Consider the following 25,211-nt stretch of genomic DNA (forward strand, 5'->3'; position numbering starts at 1 on the left):
TGCACACAGTATTCGATAGTAAGTCATATGTGTACCAAGTTTGGTTGAAATCTGTCCTTTCATTTCAGAGTTACGCTGGAACATACATACACACACAGATACTAGAGAATGACACGGGGAAAAAATCTGTCCCCGTCACTGCCCCGTCCCCGGCCCACAGTCCCTTTCACTGCTCTGTCACCGCCATTCCCTTCACCACCCCATCACCGTCACCGCCATCCCTTTCACCGCCCCGTCACTGTCCCCACAGCATCCATATAAGCCTCAGTACTGCAATATTTAGCTTATTCCTTCCTTATAAATCAAAGTTCTGGCTGCTGAACTAGAGAAAGAGATGTTCAGCTGGCAGGGCTTTGTTTATAAATTTTTATCAACACAACTAATATACTACTTTATCCTAAAGCAAAAAAAAGAAAAGAAATAGAATTTTTTTTCTACCTTTGTTGTCTGGTTTCAGCTTTCCTCATCTTCTCATTTAATTCCTTCCATCCACTGTGTGTCTTCTCTCTGTGTCTTCCGTTTGCTTTGTTACTGTGCCTCTCCCTTCACCCCCCCAATTGGTCTGGCACCCATCTTTTTCCCTCCGCTCCCCCATAATCTGGCATCTGTCTTCTTCCCTTCCAGCGTCTTCTCCCCACTCTGTCTTCCACAGTTCCCTTCAGGGTCTGTTCCTCTCCACCCTCCTTCAATGCCTGTTCTATTCCTTTCCACCACCACCCTTCCCTCCCTCCTTCACCATCTGTTCCTTTCTACCACCCTTCAGCTCCTCTCGTGTGGCCTATCTATCTACCTTCTTCCCTCTTACTTTCGTGGCATGTTACAATGTAATTTGTGCAAGCCGTTGGACCCTGCGAGCTCGGTCCCCAAACAATCTCGCTTCTGTATTCCTATTTTCCCCATTTCTAATATCTCCCCTATTTATCTGGCATTGCCCCCCCTGTGTCCAAATACCATCCCCATGCCATGTATGTCCCCTTTATGTCTCTTTCCCTATGCCCCCATGCACATAATTTCTCCTTTGTTTCTATTACCTTCCTATGTCCAGATTTCCCCTCTCTTCCTCTTCCACACCAGTGTGTCTCTTCTCTTCAACCCCATCTAGCTTCCCTCCTGCTTCCAGCATCTGACTCACCTGCCTGCCCTCCCCTTTCTTTCCTGCTGTGGGTTTCTTTCTTTCCCTCTTCATCCCCTTGGCCCAGAATCTCTTTCCCTCCCACTCCCTCCTTCCCAGTGTGAGCCGCCCGATTGCAGCGTTCAGTCAACTCCCCCCCTCCACCTCACCTTAGATGCCGAGTTTGCCGGCTTTATTTTTTGACCAGCCGCACGCATTCAAAAAGCCGCGCACGCGCGGCTGCTCTGTTGTTCAATCTTCTCCTCTGACATAACCAGAAACAGGAAGTTGCAGCACAGGAGAAGATTGAATAACTTGAGCAGCCGCGCGTGTGTGGCTCTTTGAAAGCATGCGGCTGGGCGAAAAAGAAAGCTGGCAAACTCTGCATCTAAGGTGAGGTGGAGGGAGGGAGATAGCAGAACGCTACGATCGGGCGGGTGGGGGCTGCTGGACCGCACGATCCTTGATTGCCTCACTGTGGAGACAAGTCCATTCACCGCTCCACGGGGCGGTGAATGGCCTTGTCCCCGCCCTGCAGCGACCACTATTTTTTCTTTCCCCATTTCGGTGGGTTACCCGCGGCTACTTGCGGCTAGCCGTGGATAACAATCACTGTGTCATTCTCTAACAGATACATCTGATTTATATATATATATATATATATATATTAACATTCTATTTTGTGTTTGAACTGTGTTGCAGCTCCTGCTGATGACAGATGTTACAGGAACATGGACTGTGCAAGTTGTACAGCAAACACCAATGGTTGCCAGTGGTGTGATGACAAGAAATGTATTTCGGTGACCAGTAACTGCAGTGTGGTAAGTAACACAGGCCATGGGCTTGCAGCCAATGGCATCAGATGAATAATTAGATAAATAAATAAAGTCTGTTAGAAGCGGAAGTCACGCTGAATAAGTATTGATCTGTTTAATTGGTTTTTATATGATTATTTATAGAAATTGAAACATGGGAACATAGAAGCATAGAATAAGAGGGTTGAAAAAGACCTTGTGGCCTTTTGAGTTTGTCCATCTGCTCATTTCTACAATCCCTTCTGGGTGAGATGCTCTGTGCTTGTGCAGTGCTTTCTTGAATTCAGATTCCACAACCTCCATTGGGAGAGTGTTTCTTCAATCCACCTTCCTTTTCTATAAAGAAATATTTCCTTAGATTCAGAAACTAGCCCCCCTGCCCTCCCTTTCATATTCATGTTACGACTCCTTGTTCCCAAGCTTCCTTTCCAGTGAATACGAAGGGAAGGGAATGGGGAATTGTATACTGCCTTTTTGTAGCTTTGGCATTTCAAAGCTTATATTCAAAGTGGTGGGCTCTGGAGCAGTGGTCTCAAACTCATGGCCCGGGGGCCACATGCGGCCCACCAGGTACTATTTTGAGGCCCTCGGTATGTTTAGCATAATCACAAAGTAAAAGGAAACAGTTTCTTGGTCATATGTCTCTTTAGCTATAAATGACAATATTATTCTTAAGACTTAGCCAAAAGGAAAGATTTATAAACTACAAAGAGTTTTACCTCATGCAAAATTGTCATTTCTTTAACAAGATATTAACTATTTTTTTTCTGAGGCCCTCCAAATACCTACAAATCCAAAATGTGGCCCTGCAAATGGTTTGAGTTTGAGACCACTGCTCTGGAGGATTAAGTGATTTGCCCAGGGTCACCAGGAGCAGCACTGGGATTTGATCTCACAACCTCTGAGTGCAGAGGCAGTAGCTCTACCAGTGAGCCACACCTTCCTCTATGGGGCTGACACCTGTGTATTTATACCTTATAGATATTTTTGTCTCTTTCATATTTCATCTTGCTACGTTTGTTTAGATCAGGGGTTCCCGAAAGGTCGATCGCGAAGGCAATGCGAGCCTATCGCGGAACCCATCCCAGGCTCCGTGATAGACTTGCGTTGCCTTCGTGTTCTACCTGCTTCCCGATGCAGTAAACAGGACGCAGAAGCACTGGACCGACCAGCCTTCCCCCTCCCAACGTTAATTCTGACATCAGAGAGGAAGTTCTGGGCCAGCCAGTCGCTGCCTATGTTCTGTTTACCGCGTCAGGAAGCAGGTAGAGCTCAGAACTCAGTGGCGGTGGCTTGGGGGAGGGCAGGGAGAAAGAAAGACGGGGCAGGCAAGGAGACAGAAAGAAAGGAGGGGCAGTGAGACAGACAGAAAGAAAGACAGAAGGGAAACAGAAAGACAGGGAGACAAAGAAAGAAAGAAAGGGAGCATGGAGAGAGGAAGAAAAAGTTGGGGGAGGAAATGAGGTCTGGAGGAGAGGAAGCATACAGGAGGCTGAAAGAAGGGAAGAAATATTGGATGCACAGTCAGAAGAAGAAAGTGCAACCAGACAACTCATGAAATCACCAGACAACAAAGGTAGGAAAAATGTTTTTATTTTCAATTTAGTGATCAAAATGTGTCCGTTTTGAGAATTTTTATCTGCTGTCTATATTTTGCACTATGGCCCCCTTTTACTAAACTGCAATAGCAGTTTTTAGTGCAGGGAGCCTATGAGCATTGAGAGCAGTGCTGGGCATTCAGTGCAGTTCCCTGAGCTAAAAAACGCTATCGCAATTTAGTAGAAAGGGAGGGGCTATATTTGTCTATTTTTGTATAATTGTTACTGAAGTGACATTGCATAGAGTCATCTGCCTTGACTTCTTTGAAATCCCGTGGAATATAAATGATAATTAACATTTTCTCTGCGTACAGTGTGTTTGTGATTTTTTAAAAAAATGTTATTGTTGGTAGATCATTTTGACTTGGTCATTTTCAAAGTAGCTCGCAAGCCCAAAAAGTGTGGGCACCTCTGGTATAGATCCTTAAATCATTCCACTTATGCTTTTATGCCAAAGATTGTTAACCATTTCAGTAGCTGCTCTCTAAACCAACCCTATCCAGTTTATAGCCTTCTGAAGGTGCAGTCTCAAAATTGCATACTCTATTCCAAATGAGGTCTAACTTATAAAGAGGCACTATCTCATACTTTTTCCTGCTGATCATTCCTCATCCAGTTGGCTTTTCTCATCATCTTATCTATCTGTTTAACAACCTAAGATCATCAGATACAAATATAAACCATTTAGCTACTAAATTTGCATCCTCAACAAGTGTGGGGTTTTTTTTTTTTTTTGGTATCCATAGCAAATATTCCACTCTTTCTTTTCATGTATTTAATGTTTTATTTATTTAAGGACTTTGTCTAACTATCCCAATAATCTTAGTTGAAAACCCTCCTCACTAGGTTTGCCAAACCATTCAAGAAGATGATTCATTCCTTCTGTAGGTGGATAATACCTCTGCTCAACAGATTTTGGAATATCATTATTGTCTGATAGTCCAGAAAGCCAAAACACTGTTGATACCATTCAAGCAACTGCATGTTCATCTAAGGCAGTGTCTCGCAAACTTTCCCGCCGGTGGCACACTAGATCCAGTGCCCCGACCAGAAGGCACCCATAAGTATGCAGTTGTCGATGCAATGACATCACGCACATGCGTGACATCATTGCATCGATGTCAGAGCATTCTCGGAGGCCCATCTGGCCGTGATCTGCTTCAGTGGAGGGATCCAGGAGGAGGGTCATCTACGCTGATGGACTGCCTATAGGATGTGGCTCTCGCTGCGAGTCAGCCGGCGTGGATGACTCTCCTCCTCGCCAGTGGGTCGCGGCACACCTGGAATCTCTGGAGGCACACTGGTGTGCTGTGATACACTGATCTAAAGCTAAGGATGTTGGTAGGGATGGTTGGAGTAATGAGCAGAATTAGGAGCTGTAATGAGTCTATGTTGATTAAGGTCATTTGTGGTGAATATATTCTTGGAGGGATTGTGAATGGATTTTATAGTATTGCCCCCAATGCTGATTAAGAGTATTGCAATCGTATTTCAATTATAGTGTAGTCGTAGTGTACAGAGTGGCCTCAAGCTGAACAATCTTATTCAGAGGTGGGGTTCACTCAGAGATAACCAATCCTTGACTGGTAATATTGAAAGGTCACTTTGGGCAGCCACACAACTTAGAGACTTGACGAAAGCGCATATTTTTTATTCAGCATATGCGGATCCCTGAGCCCCAAGCTGGCTTCAGAAGTCCCGAAACCAGGAAGTTACAGAGATATTTATACATTCTTCTGGCTATACAACTGAATTCTAGAAAAAACTTTTCACGTGTTACTTTTCTTAACAATCATTGATCCTAAGCTCACACTAGCAGGTCACTAGCAGGTCACTTATCTAAGCCCTGCAGTCTTTCTGTTACATGTCCAGGAGAGCGGAATACATTATCGTGTATGCTGAGATAGCCAATGCCCAAGCTAAAACACCCAGTGCAGGTAGGCTAGAACATGAGATAAGTTAGGACTGCAATGAAACATAATTCAGCATTTTATTAAAGAGAAAACTTAGTTCAACACTTAGGAAAACCAGTCCCAGACTCCTTCAATATCTGTCAAGGAGAACCTGGCTAGGAGATTCTGATGTAGAGAGAACAATAGTTTAACTTAAATTTTCTAAGTGAGAGATGACTCAGCCTGAAAGTAAATTGATTATTTTATTGCATCTTTTCCCAATAAATACTTTAAAATATTTAAAAACAGATTAAAACTCCAGTTAAGTAATTTTTATTTAAGTGCTTTTCAAATTTTCTTTGTACATGAAAAAAGTCAGTTGTCCTCAGATCCTTCAGGTAAACATTACCGGTGTGTGTTTTGTTTACTTATTTTTGCTTCAGGCCCCTTTTTCCTTCACTCTTCATCTGTAGTTCTTCACCCTAAATCTCACTTAAAAGAAAATAAATGGAGAGAGTCTTTCTCTCTGAGTGTACTGAATGTTTCTAGTAATTTAAGCCTGTCTGCATTGGAAACCTTTATACTGAGATATCAAATACAGCAAAAATAAAATAATTAGAATATTCTAACTAGTTTCCTGTCTATGCTTCTTTATTTACTTTCCCTAATATAACCCCCCTTTTACTAAACCGCAATATCGGTTATTAGCAAGCGTCAGGAGCAGTGCGAAGTATTCAGCATGGCTCCCTGCGCTAATAACTACTATTGCGGATTAGTAAAAGGGGAGGGGGGAATAGCTATTAGAGAGCTACATCCTCTTTAGGTTCTTTTTCAGATCTTCAGCTGTCTTCTACGATATACAAGACCCTTAGTCCTTACTCCCCGCATACACTCCAACCCCCCCCCACCCCCACCTCCCTCTCCCCCCCCCTCTCCTGGTTTCCCACTCCCTCCATTTTATCTTCTAACCCAACTATGATAAACCTGTGCCTCCTTCCGCGCTACCTGCAATTCCGATAAAATTTTTGTAAATCCGGGCTCAGACCGGATCCTAATGTAACGAATGTAAACCGCCTAGAACTCTTTGGGTATGGCGGGATATAAGAACCTAATAATAATAATAATAATAATAATAATATCAATGATTTATTTATAATAAATCCATTTTTCACTGAAACACATTCTCACCAGAAATTCATAAATTTAAAAATAACATTGCCCTGCACTAAAATGTTTCAGGTTTGAACTGTCCTATACAAGGCCAGAGTCTTAGCAAGAACAAAGCAGATAGCTTTATCAATTTTGTTCTTCAAAATCTTTTAGCCCACGAACGATAAACAATAGTAAGTGTTCATTATTTACAAGTTATTTTTCTTTAATTTCAGTATTTAAGGAACCTCTTTTAATCTTCAACTTCAAATTCCCTCAGAAAAATTATTTAGCTCCAAATATAATTTAGTTAATTTTCTAATCTGATCTAAATAAGTGTAAACCAGGGGTGTCCAACCTGTGGCCTGAGGGCCGCATGCGGCCCCGTGAAATATTTTGTGTGGCCCCATTCGAGGTGTAAACAGTGGTTTTTGTTTACGTTCTATCTTTTTCCAGACAAAGTATTCTTTATAAATACTTGAGGTCAAGTTCCTTCTAGAAATTCAAACTAAAAAAACATAGTGCCCCCCCACTCTGCTGCTTTTCCTTTAGGGTTCCCCTCTGGGATCGGCCATGATAATTGCAGATCCGGTGCGACTGCCTGATCCATCAACAAACCCGCGATTGGGTCAGTGGCTGCCCTCCTTGGGTCTAGGCTTTTCCCAAAGTCTCTCCCCCCCAAGTATTTTAAAATAATTTTTTTTACTCTAGTTATGTTATACTGTATTATATAGCAGAAAATCTTGGAAATGATGTAGTAGAAATTTTTGGGATCTCAGTCCCTGCAATTATTATATAAGAGCATCCCCTGAGGGCTGAGTTCCCTGTGTTTATTTTATAGCACTGGGATCTGAGTCCCGGTAGAAACTCCCAAAGGCATAGTTACCTTGCTTATTTTAAAGGGTAGGCTTTAGAATCCACGTCCCAATAGAATCATCTGGAAACCAGGTCTCTGCATGTATCTTACAGCCGGGTTCCATGAGGCTTTACTTAATGTATAGCAGGAACACCCAGGAGTGAGTCTTTGTATTTACAGTATTGTAAACCAGGAACAGCATAAAAATGTAAAATGATATGAGGACCTATAAAAACGGAGTTATTCCTTCCCCCCCAAATGTTAAATGAATTACACCGTGTCACTCTACGGAAAGCCTGAGATGTTCAGAGGCCATTGAGGAAGAGTTTCAAGGTGGGAATTTGAGTCGGAGTTTATCCATGGGACAGTAGTAATAACCAAAAGCTATCTGTGAGTGATGAAGGAGTGCTGCGTGTTTGCTTATTCCAGTCTGACTACGGTAATTGATTTTTCTTTTGTAGGATACCTTTTAAACATCAGTTTCAGGCAGAACATTAGTATGTAAATTAACTATTGGATTTGCATTTACATTCAGCTAATGAGATTTTTAGGGAAACAGTGGGTGATAGGGATTGAAGAGAAACAAGAGTTGGGAATTGGGGAATGAAACACAGAATAGAATAAAGAAAAATAATGTCAAAAGATTTGGATGGTTTGAGTTTCTGTGCAAGCTTTGGAATCGGTTTTTGGATTCTAGCACTGCAGTGTGGTTAGATAACATAGCATTTATTCTGTATTCCACATATACCTGCAACCAGTTCAATGCGAATCACATGTTTTAAAAAAAGGAATTGCAATCACTTGAAATAATGCAATCAATTAACAATATATCACACATTTCAAAATACAAATTTAGCAAACAAAAAAGTGTTCAAATATTTGCTGAAAACTTTATAATCTTTAATGACAACAAGCTAAGAAGACAATTTGAGCAAAACCTAAGAAGAGTTAAAAAAAACCTTTTTATATACTGCTCTCTCAAAATATGAAATTAAAAAGGGCACAGACCCTATATGTTCTTATGGTAGGTGGAAAAAACAAAAGTTCATACCTATAGAACAGAGCTTCCCCATGCAAAAACTTAAACAAAACCTTTGCCTCAACTGGAAGCTAATGTAGATGCTTATAATAGAGGGAGATATGATCGGATTTAGAGGGAACATAGCAACTGAACTGTTGTATTTTGAATTTTTTGAAAAATTCTCGGTATCTGTTTTGGGCAGTCCAAATATACAGAGTGTCCACAAAGTCTCTTTACAATTTCAAGATTTTATTTAAAAAAGAAACCAATGAATAGACAAATCTGTGGAAACGATTTCAAAATGAGGAGTAGATATTGAAGTTTTTTTTGCCTGATTTAATACACCTCTATACGGATGGATTTTGAAGGACAACGAGCAAAGGATTGTCTTACACGATCGACGTTTTCCTCCGTCGTCCACTCCTATCTTTATCCAATATTTTCTCTGTCTCCATAAATTACTTGTACCATGAACAAATTGACGGACGCGACGGTGGATGTTTTCCATACTTAGTCCTGTGGTTTCGCTGAGTCTGCGTATCCGATTTTGTTTCAATAAACCACGATACACATTGTGCCTTTTCTTGAGGAGTGGCCATGTGTTTTAGGGGTTTATTCAACAGCCTCTCTTTCATCAACAGTGTACCTCAAATACCCAGATGCAATGTGATTACAAACTTTGATAACGACTCAGTACATAGGACAAATTTGATTAACATATCTCATCAATTGCCTTTTTAGTAATCTTTTGAAATTGTAAAGAGACTTTGTGGACACCCTGTACTATACTATATTAGTCTAACTGAGACAGTAATAATGCCTGAACCGTTATTCAAAAATGCAATACATCAGAATATTTGTGCAGACAATATAATTTTCTCATTAAGGAAAATATTTTTCAACCAAGAAATTAACGTGGTGGGTCAAATACAAACTGGTCCAACCAAACTTAATTTAAACACAATGGACCAAACTCTAAATGGCGTCCGGATTGTAGGCTGCAGAAGGCATCCTATTGCTGTCTAACCAGACAATCAGGACGCACATTTTCTAAAACAAACAAACAAACAAAACCAACCCGAGGCAGGCTGCCTACATGTAGACATCTGTTGCGGGTGCAAGGAAGTGCCTAGGGATGCATAAGCTTGCCCAAGGCTGGGCATGGGCATGATTTTGCCTGGAAGTGGCCTTAGGTGAGCTTAAACATCACTAGCCATCTCCCTAGGGCTATGATAGGTGCCTGAAATGTAGGCCATTGAAATGCTGGCCTACATTTCAAATGGTCGTGGCCGCTAAACTGATCACGGCAAGGAAATCTCTACCGCGATCAGCTGAGCGGCCGCGGCAGGAAACCCCGGAACCCCACCGCAAGCTAGCCAGAAGGAGGGATGCCCACTCCATCCTGCTGCCACCCCTGAATTCCCCCACAATGTCCGCAACCCACTTCCTTCTGCTAAAAACCCTGAAATAATCCCCGGCAGGAGAGAGGTCCAATCCCTCCTGCCGCAAACCCCAAAATAATCCCTGGGAGGAGGGATGCCCACTTCCTCCTGATGACACCCCCCTTCCAACATCCCCAGCAGGAGGGATGCCTATTCCCTCCTGCCGGCACTCCTCCAACATCCCTGGCAGGAGGGATGCCTACTCCTTTCTGCTGGCACCCTCCCAACATCCTTGGCAGGAGGGATGCCCACTTCCTCTTGCTGGCTTCCCCCCCCCGAACCTATGACCCCCCACTCCCTGAAACCCCAACCCCTCACCCCTTCAAAGACCACTTGAACTCCCCCACCCCCCTGTACCTTTACAAGCAAGGCCAGCAGGAGGGATGCCAACTCATTCCTGCCACAACAATACACTCCAAATTTGCCAAAAATCCTACTATAGAAATAACACAAAAAGGCAACCTAGTCACATCAAGGTCTGTGTGGGGGATGCTCAGGACTCCAAAATTGGCTCACAACTTACAGACCAAAATTAGATGAATATAATATAGGGTGCTCTCAGTGTGAACCATCAGTGATAGGAGCACAGCTCCGACACTTCACTTCTGGGTCAAGGCGGTAAGCCTCCACCCCCACACCATCATCGAGCACCCCCACACCATCATCGAGTGGGGGTGGAGGCTTACCGCCTTGACCCAGAAGTGAAGTGTCGGAGCTGTGCTCCTATCACTGATGGTTCACACTGAGAGCACCCTATATTATATTCATCTAATTTTGGTCTGTAAGTTGTGAGCCAATTTTGGAGTCCTGAGCGTCCCCCACACAGACCTTGATGTGACTAGGTTGCCTTTTTGTGTTAACTCATTCCTGCCAGCAGGCCCACCTTTTCAGAATGGCGGGCCTTCCTCTTCCCAGTGCACTCCCAAGGGTGTGGCCTTAGTGATTTGGCCAATCGGAGTCTTTGGCCACTCCCAGTGCATTCCAGAATGCACTGGAAGGAGGCCTAAGACTCCGGTTGGCCCAAGTGCCAAAGTCCATCTAATAAACCCATTGTTCCTTCCTATTTTTCATAGGTTAATGAGATCAGAATTGAGTCGTTTAGGTTGGGAAGTGCTCAGTTTCCCTCTTTATTTTTACAGAAGGTTCTGCCAGACAGGAAGCATTTTGTAAAATATATTGTGGTAATCTGAATGAGGATGGGCCTGGAGCCAAGGCAAGATAGAACCACACAGCAGTTGTAGTTAAAAGAAAAATGGCATTTATTAAAAATGTTAGGTCAGGGGTCCTGTTTCATTCATAGGTAGGAGAAAAAGACAACATAAAACGAGTCTGTAAATGTAAAAATAACCTCATGTGGCCTGTCCCTGCAGGGGCACTGTGTATTTTAAAGCCTCTCAGCACGGCAGCACAATTTATTTTTTCTGGCCTGGTTCATAAGAACATAAGAAGTGCCTCTGCTGGGTCAGACCAGAGGTCCATCGTGCCCAGCAGGTTCCTCTAAGTTACCAGTGTAGTCTCTAGCAATTACTCAGGTCAAAAATATAAAATCTGCACGGTTCCAAGTGGAGCTTGGCCTACCTGACTGCAGCAGTTGTAGTTCACACATGGATGGTAGAGGCATATGCCATGGGCTTCCCTCTGGACCTGGCTATGGCCTTAGCTTTTATACTTCTAGACCATGCCCTCCTGGCTCCGCCCCTTCTGTGTCATTTCTCCCCTGGGTATAGGGTTACCAGATGTCTGGGAAAACCTAGACATGTCCTCTTTTTAGAGGATTGTCCAAGTGTCTGGAAGGATTTCCAGAACCTGGCAGTTTGTCTGGAGGGCCTCAGCGTATGCATGGATATTAATGTCTATCCATCCCTTTGCTTCCTCCCAACTAAAGTTGATCACTTCTCATTGCTTGTTTTGTTGAGCTCCTGACAGTGATGGCTTATAGATGGTTAATGTTCATGTCCAGCATAGATAGTTCCTTCTTGACTTAAGGGGTCCCTGGGCCCTCCTGTATATTGTTCTGGTGATGGGGTCTCTAAGGCATATCAGGACTTTCAAAATTATGGAGCTTGCTGGGGAGTGGCTGGGCTTCTAGGGTTGGCCAGCTTTAAAAAAACAAATGCAGTAGTAGCCGCCTCATAGTTCACTCAGTCCTTCCCAGTGTCGATTCTCTTTTATGTTCTCTAAGACCATTTGAACTGTCAGGTATTCTCCCTTTTTTATTTATTATACGTTCAAATATTGGCATTAACTCCTGAACATAACTGTTCAGCTCTGAAGTCTACATTCAGCCTTGCTTCAGTGTCATTGTAGCACTGTGAAAAGTCGGAACAATAAAATATTGAATGAAAGAAAGGCATAACCTGATTTTTCAGTGCCTGGGAGTGTGCTTGTGTATGAATTGGGGGAGGGGGAAGGGGAAATCCTAGATTTTATCATCTAACTTTGTTAATAGTATAATGTAAGCATATTTGGGTAATTTGTACCAAAACAAGTGTCAAGCAACACCTTGCATATTGACTTCCATAACTTGCTACTTACTTGACATTGCTTTCTACCATGCAAAAGTGACATCAGTTTGATGTCATTGTTTACACTACCAACCTAGGACCCAAATACCAGGTAGAAACCCAAAGAGTAGCAATATTCCAGAGCTGAGATTGTGATGTCATAATGCTTCATTCCACCAAAGCCTACGAGCCAACCTCATCAGTGTGTCACAATGGCTTGATAGTCCTATACTTGGCTCCAACAGTGGCCAATCCAGATCACAAGTACCTGGCAGAAACCCAAAGAGTAGCAACATTCCAGAGCTGAGATTATGATGTCATAATGCCTCATTCCACCAATGCCTAAGAGCCAACCTCATCAATGATGACACATTGGCTCAATTGTCCTATACTTGGTTCACATAAGAACTGCTAAACTGGGACAGACTGAAGGTCCATCAAACAGTATCCTGTTTCTAACAGTGTCCAACTCAGGTCCCAAGTACCTAGCTAGAACCCAAGTAGTAAAACAGATGTTATGCTGCTTCTCCTAGGAATAAGCAGTGGATTTCGCCAAGCCATTTCAATAATGGCCTATGGACATTTCTTTTAGGAAATTATCCAAACCTTTTTTAAACCTTGCTAAGCTAACCTGTGCTGTGGTGTATCATAGGATATCTCTGCTACTGTATTTCACTTAATCAGGATCATTACATTCCTGTGATTGAGGCTGGGTACCAGTGTAGTGGTAGCCCATGTCATATCCTGGGCTCTTGGCTAGCCAGAGCTAGGGACACTATTCTCTGTAGATATTGTGGGGAGGGATATTCCTGATGATGGTAGGAGAGTCTGTTTTCTGCCTTCCTGGGCATAGGATGATGCATAATTCTGGTACTGTTTTGGAAATTAAATGGGAGGGGGGGGGCATGAGAAGAAAATCTCACCATCAGACTACAAATGAAAACCTTAATAGGGAGCTTCTTCGACTTCCTTCTGATTATATTAGCTAATAGTCATCCCTAGATTAGTGTGTGTGTGGGTTTTTTTTATTTGAGGGGTGGACAGAATCTGACAATATTACATGGGTAAATCTATTTTATTTAGATTTTGTTTATACATTTTTCAGAAGTAGCTCAAAGAACATAACATAAGAATAGCCTTACTGGGTCAGACCAGTGGTCCATCTAGCTCAATATCCTGTCTTCACAGAGGCCAATCCAAATCACAGGTACCTGGCAAAACCCCAAATAGTAGCAATGTTCCATGCCACTGATCCAGGCAAGCAGTGGCTTCTCCTATGTCTGTCTCAACAGCAGCCTATGGACTTTTCCTCTAGGAACTTGTCCAAACTTTTTTTAAAACTAGATACATTGACTGCTCTTACCACATCCTCTGGCAATGCGTTCCAGAGCTTAGTTATTTTCAGATACACTAGCTATTTCCCTGTCCCCAGAGGGCTTACAATCTAGTTTGGTACCTGAGGCAGTGGGTTAAATGACATGCCCAGGATAACAAGGATCAGCCATGGGATTTGAACCAGGCATCCCTGGTTGTAAGTCTAGTTTTCTAAACACTAGGCTACTCCTCCAGGTAAAATCTAGGTTTGATTATTGCCCCTCTATTCCTCCCCTACCCTGTGCTGTGGTTTAAAATGTACATGCATTCACAGAACATAAGAAGTGCCACTGCTGGGTCAGACCAGTGGTCCATCATGCCCAGCAGTTCGCTCACGCGGCGCCCCTTTTGATCAAAGACCAGCACCCTAACTGAGACTAGCCCTACCAGTGTACGTCCTTGTTCATTAGGAACTTGTCTAACTTTGTTTTGAATCTCTGGAGGGTGTTTTCCCCTATGACAGCCTCCGGGAGAGCATTCCAGTTTTCCACCACTCGGTGAAGAAGAACTTCCTTACGTTTGTACGGAATCTATCCCCTTTCAACTTTAGAGTGTCCTCTTGTTCTCCCTACCTTGGAGAGGGTGAACAACCTGTCCTTATCTACTAAGTCTATTCCCTTCAGTACCTTGAATGTTTTGATCATGTCCACTTTCAATCTCCTCTGTTCGAGGGAGAAGAGTCCCAGTTTCTCTAATCTTTCGCTGTACGGCAGCGCCTCCAACCCCTTAACCATCTTAGTCACTCTTCTCTGGACCCTCTCAAGTAGTACCGTGTCCTTCTTCATGTACGGCTACCAGTTCTGTACACAGTACTCTAGGTGAGGGCGCACCATGGCCCGGTACAGCGGCATGATAACCCTCTCCCTGATCTGTTCGTGATCCCCTTCTTTATCATACCTAGCATTCTGTTCGCCCATTTCGCCGCTGCCGCACTTTGCGTAGACGGCTTCATCAACTTGTCGATCAGAACTCCCAAGTCCCTTTCCTGGGAGGTCTCTCCAAGTACCGCCCCGGACATCCTGTACTCGTACTTGAAATTTTTGTTACCGACAAGCATCCTGTGGAGGAATGTAGACAGGTTAGTTCTGGGGAGCGAAGGTACATGCAGAGATTCTATAATTATATTTCTGTGGGGAGGATCTTTGTTGTTTTCAGTTTGTAAGCATCTCCATTAAAATAACTCCCTTTCTCCACTGCTATTGGTGCATAGGAGAGTTTCGTCCTGAGATTACTCTGTGAATCTGAGCAGGCAGATCATCTTACATTGGTTGTTTATTGTGATTGAACTGTTCAAGTTCCTATTGCTGACCTACAAGGGTGTTCATTCTGCTGCCCCTCAATATCTCTCTTCTCTTCTTTCTCCTTATACACCTCCCAGAGAACTCCGTCCTCAGATCAGCTGCTCTTAGCTATACCCTTACTACCATTTATCACTTCTATAGCGCTGAAAGGCATATGCAGCGCTGTACATTTTGACATTTAGTAGTCGGTCCCTGCTCAAAAGAGATTACAGTCTAACTTGGACAGACAGTCATGACATAAAGGGTTGGGGATGCAGAACCCAAGGTGAGAGGAATTAGAAGTTGAAAGCAGTCTTTAAGAGTTGGACTTTTAACTCGGACTTGAACCCTGCCAGAGACAGAGCCCACCGTAAGAATTTGGGAACAGAGAGTAGAGATTCTCAGTTTTTGAATAAGGCTTTGTTCATAAGATTGTGGAGAGGAACATTTGTGCAGTCCCTCAGTTCTGTTCGAGGTTCTGACTCAGATTCCATATTAATTGGACCTGCCTGTCCCATCTGTCTGATAAATTTTGTAAATGACAGACTTTCTGGAGGTGACCTTCAATGAGGAAGTGGAGAAGAATTCTGTAAGACTCATCTGCAGATAAGTCAGGATAATAATAATAATACAGCTTATATACCTCAATACCGTGAAGTTCTATGTGGTTTACAAAGATTAAGCAAAGGTACAAATTGATTGACTTTAAGAGGGGAGGAAGAAAGAGGGTTAATAGGACAGGAATTCCATTTTTGAGGAGAGAGTGATCAATAGAACAAGTTAATCACTATAGAGGGGAGAGAGAAGAGAGGATCAGTTGTCTAGATACTTTAGGAACAGGTGTGTTTTCAGACGTTTCCTAAATTCCTCATAAGTAGTGGGCGAAAGTAGTGGGCGATAATCACTAGAAGAGCGTGGTGACAAGTCTTGAGTCATACTCCTTGATGTCAGCCCTTGCAGTTGGTGATCGTTGAGGAGAATTCCTAGATGAGTGTTGAGAATGTGATTAGCTCTGCTGTCTGAAAGAAGATGGATGTGTCATTGACGATGTAGTATCCGAGAATGATGCCTTGGAGTCTGAGGACAGTGCTCGGACTGGGCTGAAACTGGGTATGTCGATGCAGAAATTTGCAAAGGGTTCAAATGCAACATCTATCTAGTTCTGTCTGCAACTTTGCTTGAAGCTGTTCTTGCAGAGATGGTGTCTGCACCAATATTAGCAAGGGTACATTAGGTGCTAGCTGCGTTGGATGTCGAGGTGCTGGGGACCTCAATGTCAATAGAGGAGAGATCAGCTATACAGATGGTCCTCTCCTCCACTGCCAATTCCAGACTTTGTTCCTTTCATCTAGCTGCTCCCATGCATAGAATAAACTACTTGAGTTTGTCCACCATGCCCCTTCCTGTACCTTGCTTAAAAGCAGACCGAAAATCTATCTTTTTGATATAGCCTTCAATTCAGGGACGAAGTGTGAGATAATAAAATTTGCGGACGACACCAAACTATTCAGTAGAGCTCGGACAAAGGAGGACTGCGAAGAATTGCAAAGAGACTTGGACAAACTAGGGGAATGGGCAGAGAGATGGCAGATGAAATTCAATGTTGGGAAGTGTAAAGTATTGCATGTGGGAAGCAAAAACTCGAGGTATAATTATGCGATGGGAGGGAAGTTTTTGAATGAGAGTGCCCAAGAAAGGGACTTGGGGGTGATGGTAGACATGACAATGAAGCCGACAACACAGTGCGCAGCTGCCGCTAAGAGAGCGAATAGAATGCTAGGTATAATCAAGAAAGGTATTACAACCAGAACGAAAGAAGTTATCCTGCCGCTGTATCGTGCAATGGTGCGCCCACATCTTGAGTACTGCGTCCAGTATTGGTCACCGTACCTTAAGAAGGATATGGCATTGCTCGAGAGAGTTCAGAGGAGAGCAACACGACTGATTAAGGGGATGGAAAGCCTTTCATATGCTGAGAGATTTAAAAAACTGGGACTCTTTTCCCTAGAAAAGAGAAGATTAAGAGGGGATATGATAGAGACTTACAAGATCATGAAGGGCATAGAGAGAGTAGAGAGGGACAGATTCTTCAAACTTTCAGAGAATAAAAAAACAAGAGGGCATTCGGAAAAGTTGAAAGGAGGCAAATTCAAAACTAATGCTAGGAAATTCTTCTTTACACAACGGGTGGTGGACACCTGGAATACAATTCCAGAGGAAGTTATAGGGCAGAGTACAGTACTGGGGTTTAAGAAAGGTTTGGACAAATTCCTGCTGGAAAAGGGGATAGAAGGGTATAGATAGAAATTTACTGCACAGGTCCTGAACCTGTTGGGCCGCCGCGTGAGCGGACTGCTGGGCGCGATGGACCTCGGGTCTGACCCAGCAGAGGCATTTCTTATGTTCTTATGTTCTTATGTTCATTCCCCACTGTCCACCAACCTAGCCAGCAATTAACCATTCCCCTTAACTGTATCCATGGCATCCTAGTTGTTTGTCTTGTATGTTTAGATTGTAAGCTCTTCGTGACTCTGTATAGCGCTGTGTACGTTGGTAGTGCTATAGAAATAATTAGTAATAGTATATTGCCCTTAATAAAATAAATGTTTATAGTATGTAGGGCCTGTATTAGTCATGCTCCAGACTAAAGTGAAAGCTGTTAGTTGCTCTCATAAAGAATTCATTTTACACCATAGCCTGTAGGCTTCATGAATTTTGACATTATAATACAGAGATGTTAACAAGGGGTATTAGGGGAGGACACTGGCAGAGAGCAGATGGTGTTTATTTGCAATTTAAAACCCATTGTGGGTTTTTCAGGCAAATCTATACATATGCATGACCAGACATTCAAGAGCAGGACAGAATGTCTGTGCATACACACCTGCAGCTCATATTTTCTGCTGGCCCTGATGTATCTCACCTCCTGTTATTACCTCGTTATCTGTTCAGCACATGGGCTTTGAGGTGAATTGTACCTGTAAGGAATGGTACTGCTATATAAAAGCAGTATTAAAGAATGACACGGGGATACATTTTTCCCTGTCCCAGCAGGAACTCATTTTCCCATCCCTGCAAGTTCTGCCTTAACCACACAAGCTTAGAACACATATGATTTTAAAGTGTTTGAGGCTTGTGCAGATGAGGATGGAGCTTGCAGGTATGGAGCGGGGATGGGAAAATGAGTTCCTGCTGGGACGGAGAAAATTTGTCCCCGTGTCATTCTCTAAGCAGTGTCTCCCAGCCTGTTCTATTCTACAGCCTATCTACTGCTGTGTTCACTTTAGGCTATCTATCTTCTCTTCCCTCCCTCCCTCCCACCCAGTATCATCACCATCCTCGTTCTTCCCTCCCTCTTTCCACATCTACCAGAAAGGTGCATCATCATCTTTCCCCATAGCATCCTCTAGATTCAACATCACAACCCTGGCACCACCGCCTTTCTTTCAGCCCATTGAATGGTTTCAGATTGGCACGAGAAATTAGTTCAGCATCACTCCTTATGGCAGAGTCCAGTCTAGATTTTCCCAGACCCTGTGCCCACTCACATAAACAGCCTGGACACTCTTGCAGGTATAATATTTGTTTTTTTTAATTAAGTACAGACCCGAGTCTGTTACCTCACATGCTCTGGTAAGGTGGAACACTTTCTCTGCTCAAGGATAAACAGTTTTTCTTAAGCAAGGTTCAAGGGCTGGTCCCAGCCAAACCCACATAACAAGGTTGGCTTACTTTAGCCAGCCATGTACCCAAACAATCCTTGCCAGATTTCTTGACTTCCCTGGGCTTTTCTTCAGCCCACAGTTAGGGAAGGGTTCTCTCTCACACAGTCTCTTAAGAATCCCTCTGCTAGGAAAGGGTTCTCTAGTGGAAGTCTCTTCCTTGGGTTCTCCTCTCACAGGGACCTACCCGAATGATTCCATTCTAGGGCAAAAGTACTCCTCCCTGCTTGAGTTCCGCCCCTTTGGCTCAGCAGGGCTGCATCCCTTCCCTAATGGATCTCAGTACTGGGCTGCAAATTTCAGAGCATTCTGAGACAGGTAGTTTTCCTTGATTTATCGGATGCCCCCTGATGTACAGTAGCATAAGTGCAGTTTTAGTGAGGGAGACTCCCTTAATCCCTTACACTTTTTCTTTACTATTACTGGTCATCTGTCAGCTTCCTTCTGTGGTTGGAATGGCACAGGGTTCTGAGACCAGTTGACCTTGCATCCTTCTGACTTTAAAAGGAAGCTTATAGAAGTAAAAGCCCCAGTTAGTAGGAAGCATTGCTCTTGGACTTCCCTGCTGGAAGAAAGCTAATATTCAGGGGGCAGGAGAAATGAAACAGCAAGGCTTTGCTATCAACAGTGGTAGAAGTCACCTTCTCTGTCTTCCCTTGGCCACATTTTATAGCACATCATGGGATAGTAGGTAGTATTTTCTTGTGGAATAAGAACTGGTTAAAATATAGAAAACAGAGAGTAGAGTTAAATGACCAGTATTCTGAGTGGAGAACATAAGAATAGCCTTACTGGGTCAGACCATCTAGCCCAGTATCCCATCTTCGAGGAGGCCAATCCAAGTCTCAAGTACCTGGCAAAAACCCAAATAGTAGCATAGTGGAGTTCCCCAAGGGTTTCTACTGGGACCGCTGCTATTTAATGTACACTTCCCCCTCCGTATTCGTGGTGGTTAGGGGCAGAGCCGGCCCGCGAATATTAAAAAAACGCGAATAATATTCGGGCCAGTTCTAACCCCCGCTTCCTCCGGCTATTTTAAGCCCTGAAAGCCCCCCCTTAAGCCTTACCTGGTGGTCTAGCGCACTGTTCTTCAACCGCTGGTCCGCAGGAAATTTCTGCTGGTCCACACAGGGCCGGCAAGATTAAAGTGACCATAGGTCCCGTTTTCAGACCTCCTGTCCCGTTGTCCCCACACACAGCTCCGGGATGCCGAAATGTCCCATTTTCAGGGACAGCGTCGCGAAGCTGTGCTCTGGGACAACGGGACAAGCGATCATTTCCTGTCCCTACCTGTCGCGTGCGCAAAAAAGCCTCCCTCCTTCCTTTCACCCGATCCGCTGCTATCTTACGCCTTGCTGCTGCTGCTACTAAAGCCGACAGGAAGTCTTCTTTCCGACGTCAATTCTGACGTAGGAGAGGACATTCTGGGCCAGCCAATCGCTGCCAGGCTGGCCCAGAATGGCCTCTCCGACGTCAGAATTGACGTCGGAAAGAAGACTTCGTGTCAGCTTTAGCAGTAGCAGCAGCAGGGCGGTAAGATAGCGGTCCGGTGAAAGGAAGGAGGGAGGCTTTTTTTTTTTTTGCACGGCAGGGAGGGAAGGAGGTAGGCAGGCAAGTAGGCTGGCTTTGGCCATGGAGGGAGGGAGAGAGGTAGATAGGCAGGCAGGCTGGCTTCGGGGGTGGGGGTGGGACATAATGTGGAAGGCAGTGAGAGGGACATGGGAAGGAGGCACTGGGGGCACTAAAAACAGGAAGGGGCACTAAGGACATGGGAAGGATTCACTGGAGGCACTAAAGACAGGAAGGGTCACTAAGGAAATGGTAAGGAGGCACTGGGGGCACTAAAGACATGGGAAGGAGACACTGGGGGCACTAAAGACATGGGAAGGAAGCATTGGGGGCACTAAGGACATGGGAAGGAGGCATTGGGGGCACTAAGGACATAGGAAGGAAAGAGGGAGGGAATAGAAAGGGACAATTGTTGGGCCTGAGTGCAGAAAGAAAGAAACAAAAGAAAGGATACACAGACAGAAGGAAATGCAACCAGAGACTCATGAAATCACCAGACAGCAAAGGTAGGAAAAATGATTTTATTTTCAATTTAGTGATCAAAACGTGTCAGTTTTGTGAATTTATATCTGCTGTCTATATTTTGCACTATATTTGTCTATTTTTCTATAGTTACTGAGGTGACCGAGCTTGCGGAGATGAGGCGGAAACGGGGTTTTTAAATTTTAGTCCTAGTAGTTTGCCGGTCCACAAAATAATTATTTTATTTCTGCCGGTCCACGGGTGTAAAAAGGTTGAAAAACACTGGTCTAGCGGGTTTTCAGGCAGGAGTGATCTTCCCCACGCTCCTGCCCCGTGCAGATCGCTCACAGGAAATGGCTGCCTTGAGCTCCCGTAGTCTCTTGAGCCATTTCCTGTGAGCGATCTGCACAGGACAGGAGCGTGGGAAGATCGCTCTTGCCCCAAAAACCCGCTAGACCACCAGGTAAGGCTTAATGGGAGGACTTACAGGGCTTAAAATAGCCCAAAATAGCCCAAAAAAGGAATTTTAGGTTTAAAATTGAAAATAAGTGAATCCGTAGATAGGGAAACTGCGAATATAGAGAGGGAAGTGTATCTATAAATGGTCTAGAGATGGGAATAACTATTAAAATAATTAAATTTGCTCATGCCACAAAGTTGTTAAATGAGAAGAGGATTGTGAAGAATTGCAAGAGGACCTGTTGAGACTAAGAGACTGGACATCAAAATAGCAGATGACATCTAGGCCTCCTTTTATGAAACTGCGCTAGCAGTGTCTGGTGTGATGAGCCGCGCTGAATGGCCTGCATTGCTCCCGATGCTCTTTGAGTTCCTATGAGCATCGGGAGCAGCACGGGCCATTCAGCGCGGCTCCCCACGCTAGAAACTGTTATTACAGTTTTGTAAAAGAGGGGGTTAATGTGAGCAAGTGCAAAGTGATGCATGTGGTAAAGAGGAACCCAAACTATAGCTATGTGATGGAAGGATCCACATTAGGAGTCACTGCCTAGGAAAAGGAGCTACCGGTAGGTGTTATCATTGATGGTGCATTGAAACCTTCTTAGTGTGCAGCGACACCTAAGAAAGAGTGTTAGGAATTATCAGGAAAGGAATGGAAAACAAAAATAAAAGGTTATAATGCTTTTATATTGCTCTGTGGTACAACCTCATCTTGAATACTGCATGCAATTCCTGTCACCACGTCTCAAAAAAGATATAGTGGAATTAGAAAAGATACAGAGAAGGGTGATGAAAATAATAAAGGGGGTGGGCTGACTTCCCTATGAAGAAAGGCTAAAGTGGCTAGGGCTCTTCAGCTCGGAGAAGAAATGGCTGAACTCAAGTGCTCTTAGTTGTTTGACTGTAGAACTTGTCTTGTCAACACAACCAATTCATGAGCTATCATTGGTCCCATATAATCCCATCCTTTTTTTATTCCATTATTAAATCTTTTAAAATTAGTAAAAAATTTTACTTAGTTATTTTTATTTCTTATAACTTATTTCCTTGTCCTAAAGTGCGTGGAGGGGCATAATAAAAAAAAAAAACGCCTAAGTCCCATTTTGGCCTAAGGCTCTAAACGTTGAAAGTAGAAGCAGGGAAAATGTCCATTCTCAAAAAAAAAAAACCATCCAAAAGGAGATTTTTTAAATAATGGCCTACCTCTACGTTCAACTGTTTAAATGCCCAGATCACCACTACGTCTACACTTACCACATATAATGAACCCAAAAAAGCCTAAGTCCCAAACGCCCAACACAAGAGCTTTTAGGAAGGAGGAGCCAGTCCTTCACCTAAAAGCTGGATTCTATAACCGGTGTCTGTCAAAAAGAACACCGGTTACAGAATCCACCCCCACCCCAGCAACGATGGCGGCAGGAGAGATGGCTTATCTCTCATGCCGCAATAACAATCCCGAAGTGCTGTCAACCAGGCAAGTAAGTGGAAATAATTTATAAGAAATAAAAATAATTAATTAAATAAGTTTTTTTACTAATTTTAAATGATTTAATAATGAAATAAAAAATGATGGGATTATATGGGACCAATGATAGCTCATGAATTGGTTGTGTTGACAAGACAAGTTCTTCAGTCAAACAACTATGAGCACTTGAGGTCACCATTCCCTATAAAAACATAAAAAGGATAGAGTCCACTCCCTATTAGAACCTACAAAATAAAAGATAACATTTATCGTACAAAACACATCAAGACAACACTATAACAACTACATACATACATATAAAATCAGATTGCATAAAACATACTAACCAACCCTATCCTATATCAACATGTAAAAATACATAAGATACACAAGATGCCTCAATGAAAAACATCTTTATGTCAATGAGACAAATTAGACCATCGAAAACCTTCGGAACCAGCACTCGGTACTCAACAGTCATCACTCCTAGCATATATTTCATCTTACAGAACAGGTGTCTTTTCAGCATTTTCTGTAAATTTTGCTGTTGGCAAATATTGTGTGGGCAGAATTGTCCTTTTTCCTCCCTCACCACATTGTTCATCCCTCTCCCCAACCTTTTTATTTTATTGTAATCCGCTGATTCTTTCTTTCCCCATGTTCTCAATTGTTTTTCTTCACGTTTTGACTTACTTTTTTTTTGTTTGTTTTGTTTTTACCCTAATTTTTTTTAATTTTTTAATTTTACTAAATTAAATATTTTTTAAAAAAATTATAAACTGCTGCCTCTTGGTTTTATATTTGCAGTATTTATTTATTCATTCATATTTCTATACCGTTCTCACAGGAGAGCTCAGAACGGTTTACATGAGTTATTCAAGTACTCAAGCGTTTTCCCTGTCTTTCCTGGCAGGCTCACAATATATCTAATGTACATGGGGCAATGGGGGGATTAGATGACTTGCCTAGGGTCACAAGGAACAGCATGGGTTTTGAACCCAAAACCTCAGGGTGCTGAGGCTGTAGCTTTAACCACTGCGCCACACTCTTGAACTTGTTTAGCTGCTGTTTTGCTGTACACATCAACACCGTGTGGTAGTTGAAAACAAAGGGGTGGGGGAGGGGGTAATGCGTCAGGCTATTGAGTGATTTCATTGGCTAATGTGATTTAAAAATTCATCTATCCACGTTAGGTATACACTGTGCCGTATAATCTTTTCTTCCCAGACATGTCCCTGGGTCATTGCGGTACTGTTTGGTGCCGCAACAGATTGGGAAGCGATTCAGAGGAACGATGCTACTCAGCATGATCTGCTGGGAAATTCTGCTTACTACCATGTGTCAGGTCCATTGGTCCAGCCAGAGCAACAAATGAGCCCCTGAAGACTAGTTATTTTTCTTCATTGCTCTTGGAACTGGTCCTTGGTGGGACTGCAAAACTCATTGCATTGATTGAGTATTTAGCAAACCACAGCTGCACTTAGTTCCTCAGGCTTTGCTGTGGCTATGATAAGACGTGGTATTATTTTCATGTATCACAAATAGACTTCTCTTTCCTTCCCCCCCCCCCCAAATAGAACTAAAAGTGTGTTCACACTTTTTTTTCCAGGTCAGCCAGAACCAGTCTGTGTTCAGGCTATGATGCCATGAGCTTTCATTTGCAATTTCTTCTTTTTTCTCCCTCTGCTCAGCTCAGTCATAATTTTAAGTTTATTAAATTTGATATACTACCTACCTGAAAACTCTGAGGCTCATAAAAATACAATAAAATACATCCTTTGGCAGTTCTTGGCTGGGTCCCCTGCACCAGGGTCTGGAACGTTACAGTTGTGGCTCCTCTGGATGTTATCATTACACTTCTTTGTTTTCCCCCCTCAGCCAGGAGCTGTAAGTGTTGGCAACTGAGAACAATGCACAGGAAACCCAGATTCTCCACATGGCTGTTTGCAGCACGGCAGCTGAGTTTCTGGGCCAGCCAAACTACTATGGTGTTATTTTTTTCCACTTTGTTTTATTAGATTTTACTTTTATAGAACATAACTTCTTCCAACAAAACACAGAGTAATAATTTAATAATTTCATTTTTATATACCACCTTACCACGTAGTTCTAGGTGGTTCACATACATTAAAAATTATACAATCGAAGAATAAAATACAATTTACTAAAAATACATTAGGATCAATAAAATGTACTAGCTCTAAAATCAATGTACATTTACCTATCAATTCTGAAACATCAGTTTGTAAATTTGTCAAATAAATCAGTGTTTAGTAGTTTCCTAAAAGACATATATGAGTGGGCCTGAAAAATAACAGTACTTAACCATATATTCATTTTTACCTGCCTGAAAACCGAGCAATTTATCAAAAAATCTCTTGTAACGACACAGCTTGATAGTCGGAAGGACAAATAAATATTACCCTCGGGTAATCCTATTAGGTTTATATCGTTCAAAGCCTGAAGACAAATAGAAGGCGCCATACCAAACA

The 25,211-nt window shown here is 43.0% G+C and overlaps 1 protein-coding gene and 1 long non-coding RNA gene across 2 annotated transcripts in view; one reads left to right on the top strand and one right to left on the bottom strand.

Moving 5' to 3' along the window:
* Positions 1-25,211, top strand: part of ATRNL1 (attractin like 1) — a 1,517,170-nt gene that overhangs the window by 504,897 nt on the left and 987,062 nt on the right. Inside the window, exon 13 of the mRNA XM_033941321.1 lies at positions 1,814-1,932. Coding sequence (XP_033797212.1) covers positions 1,814-1,932 — 119 coding nt within the window. The remainder of the gene's footprint in view (positions 1-1,813; positions 1,933-25,211) is intronic.
* LOC117359124 overlaps positions 5,594-25,211 on the bottom strand; it is a 138,365-nt gene continuing 118,747 nt past the window's right edge. Inside the window, exon 3 of the long non-coding RNA XR_004539160.1 lies at positions 5,594-5,908. This is a non-coding gene — a long non-coding RNA (uncharacterized LOC117359124). The remainder of the gene's footprint in view (positions 5,909-25,211) is intronic.

This window comes from Geotrypetes seraphini, chromosome 4 (genome assembly GCF_902459505.1).
Source record: "Geotrypetes seraphini chromosome 4, aGeoSer1.1, whole genome shotgun sequence".
Lineage (NCBI taxonomy): Eukaryota > Metazoa > Chordata > Amphibia > Gymnophiona > Dermophiidae > Geotrypetes > Geotrypetes seraphini.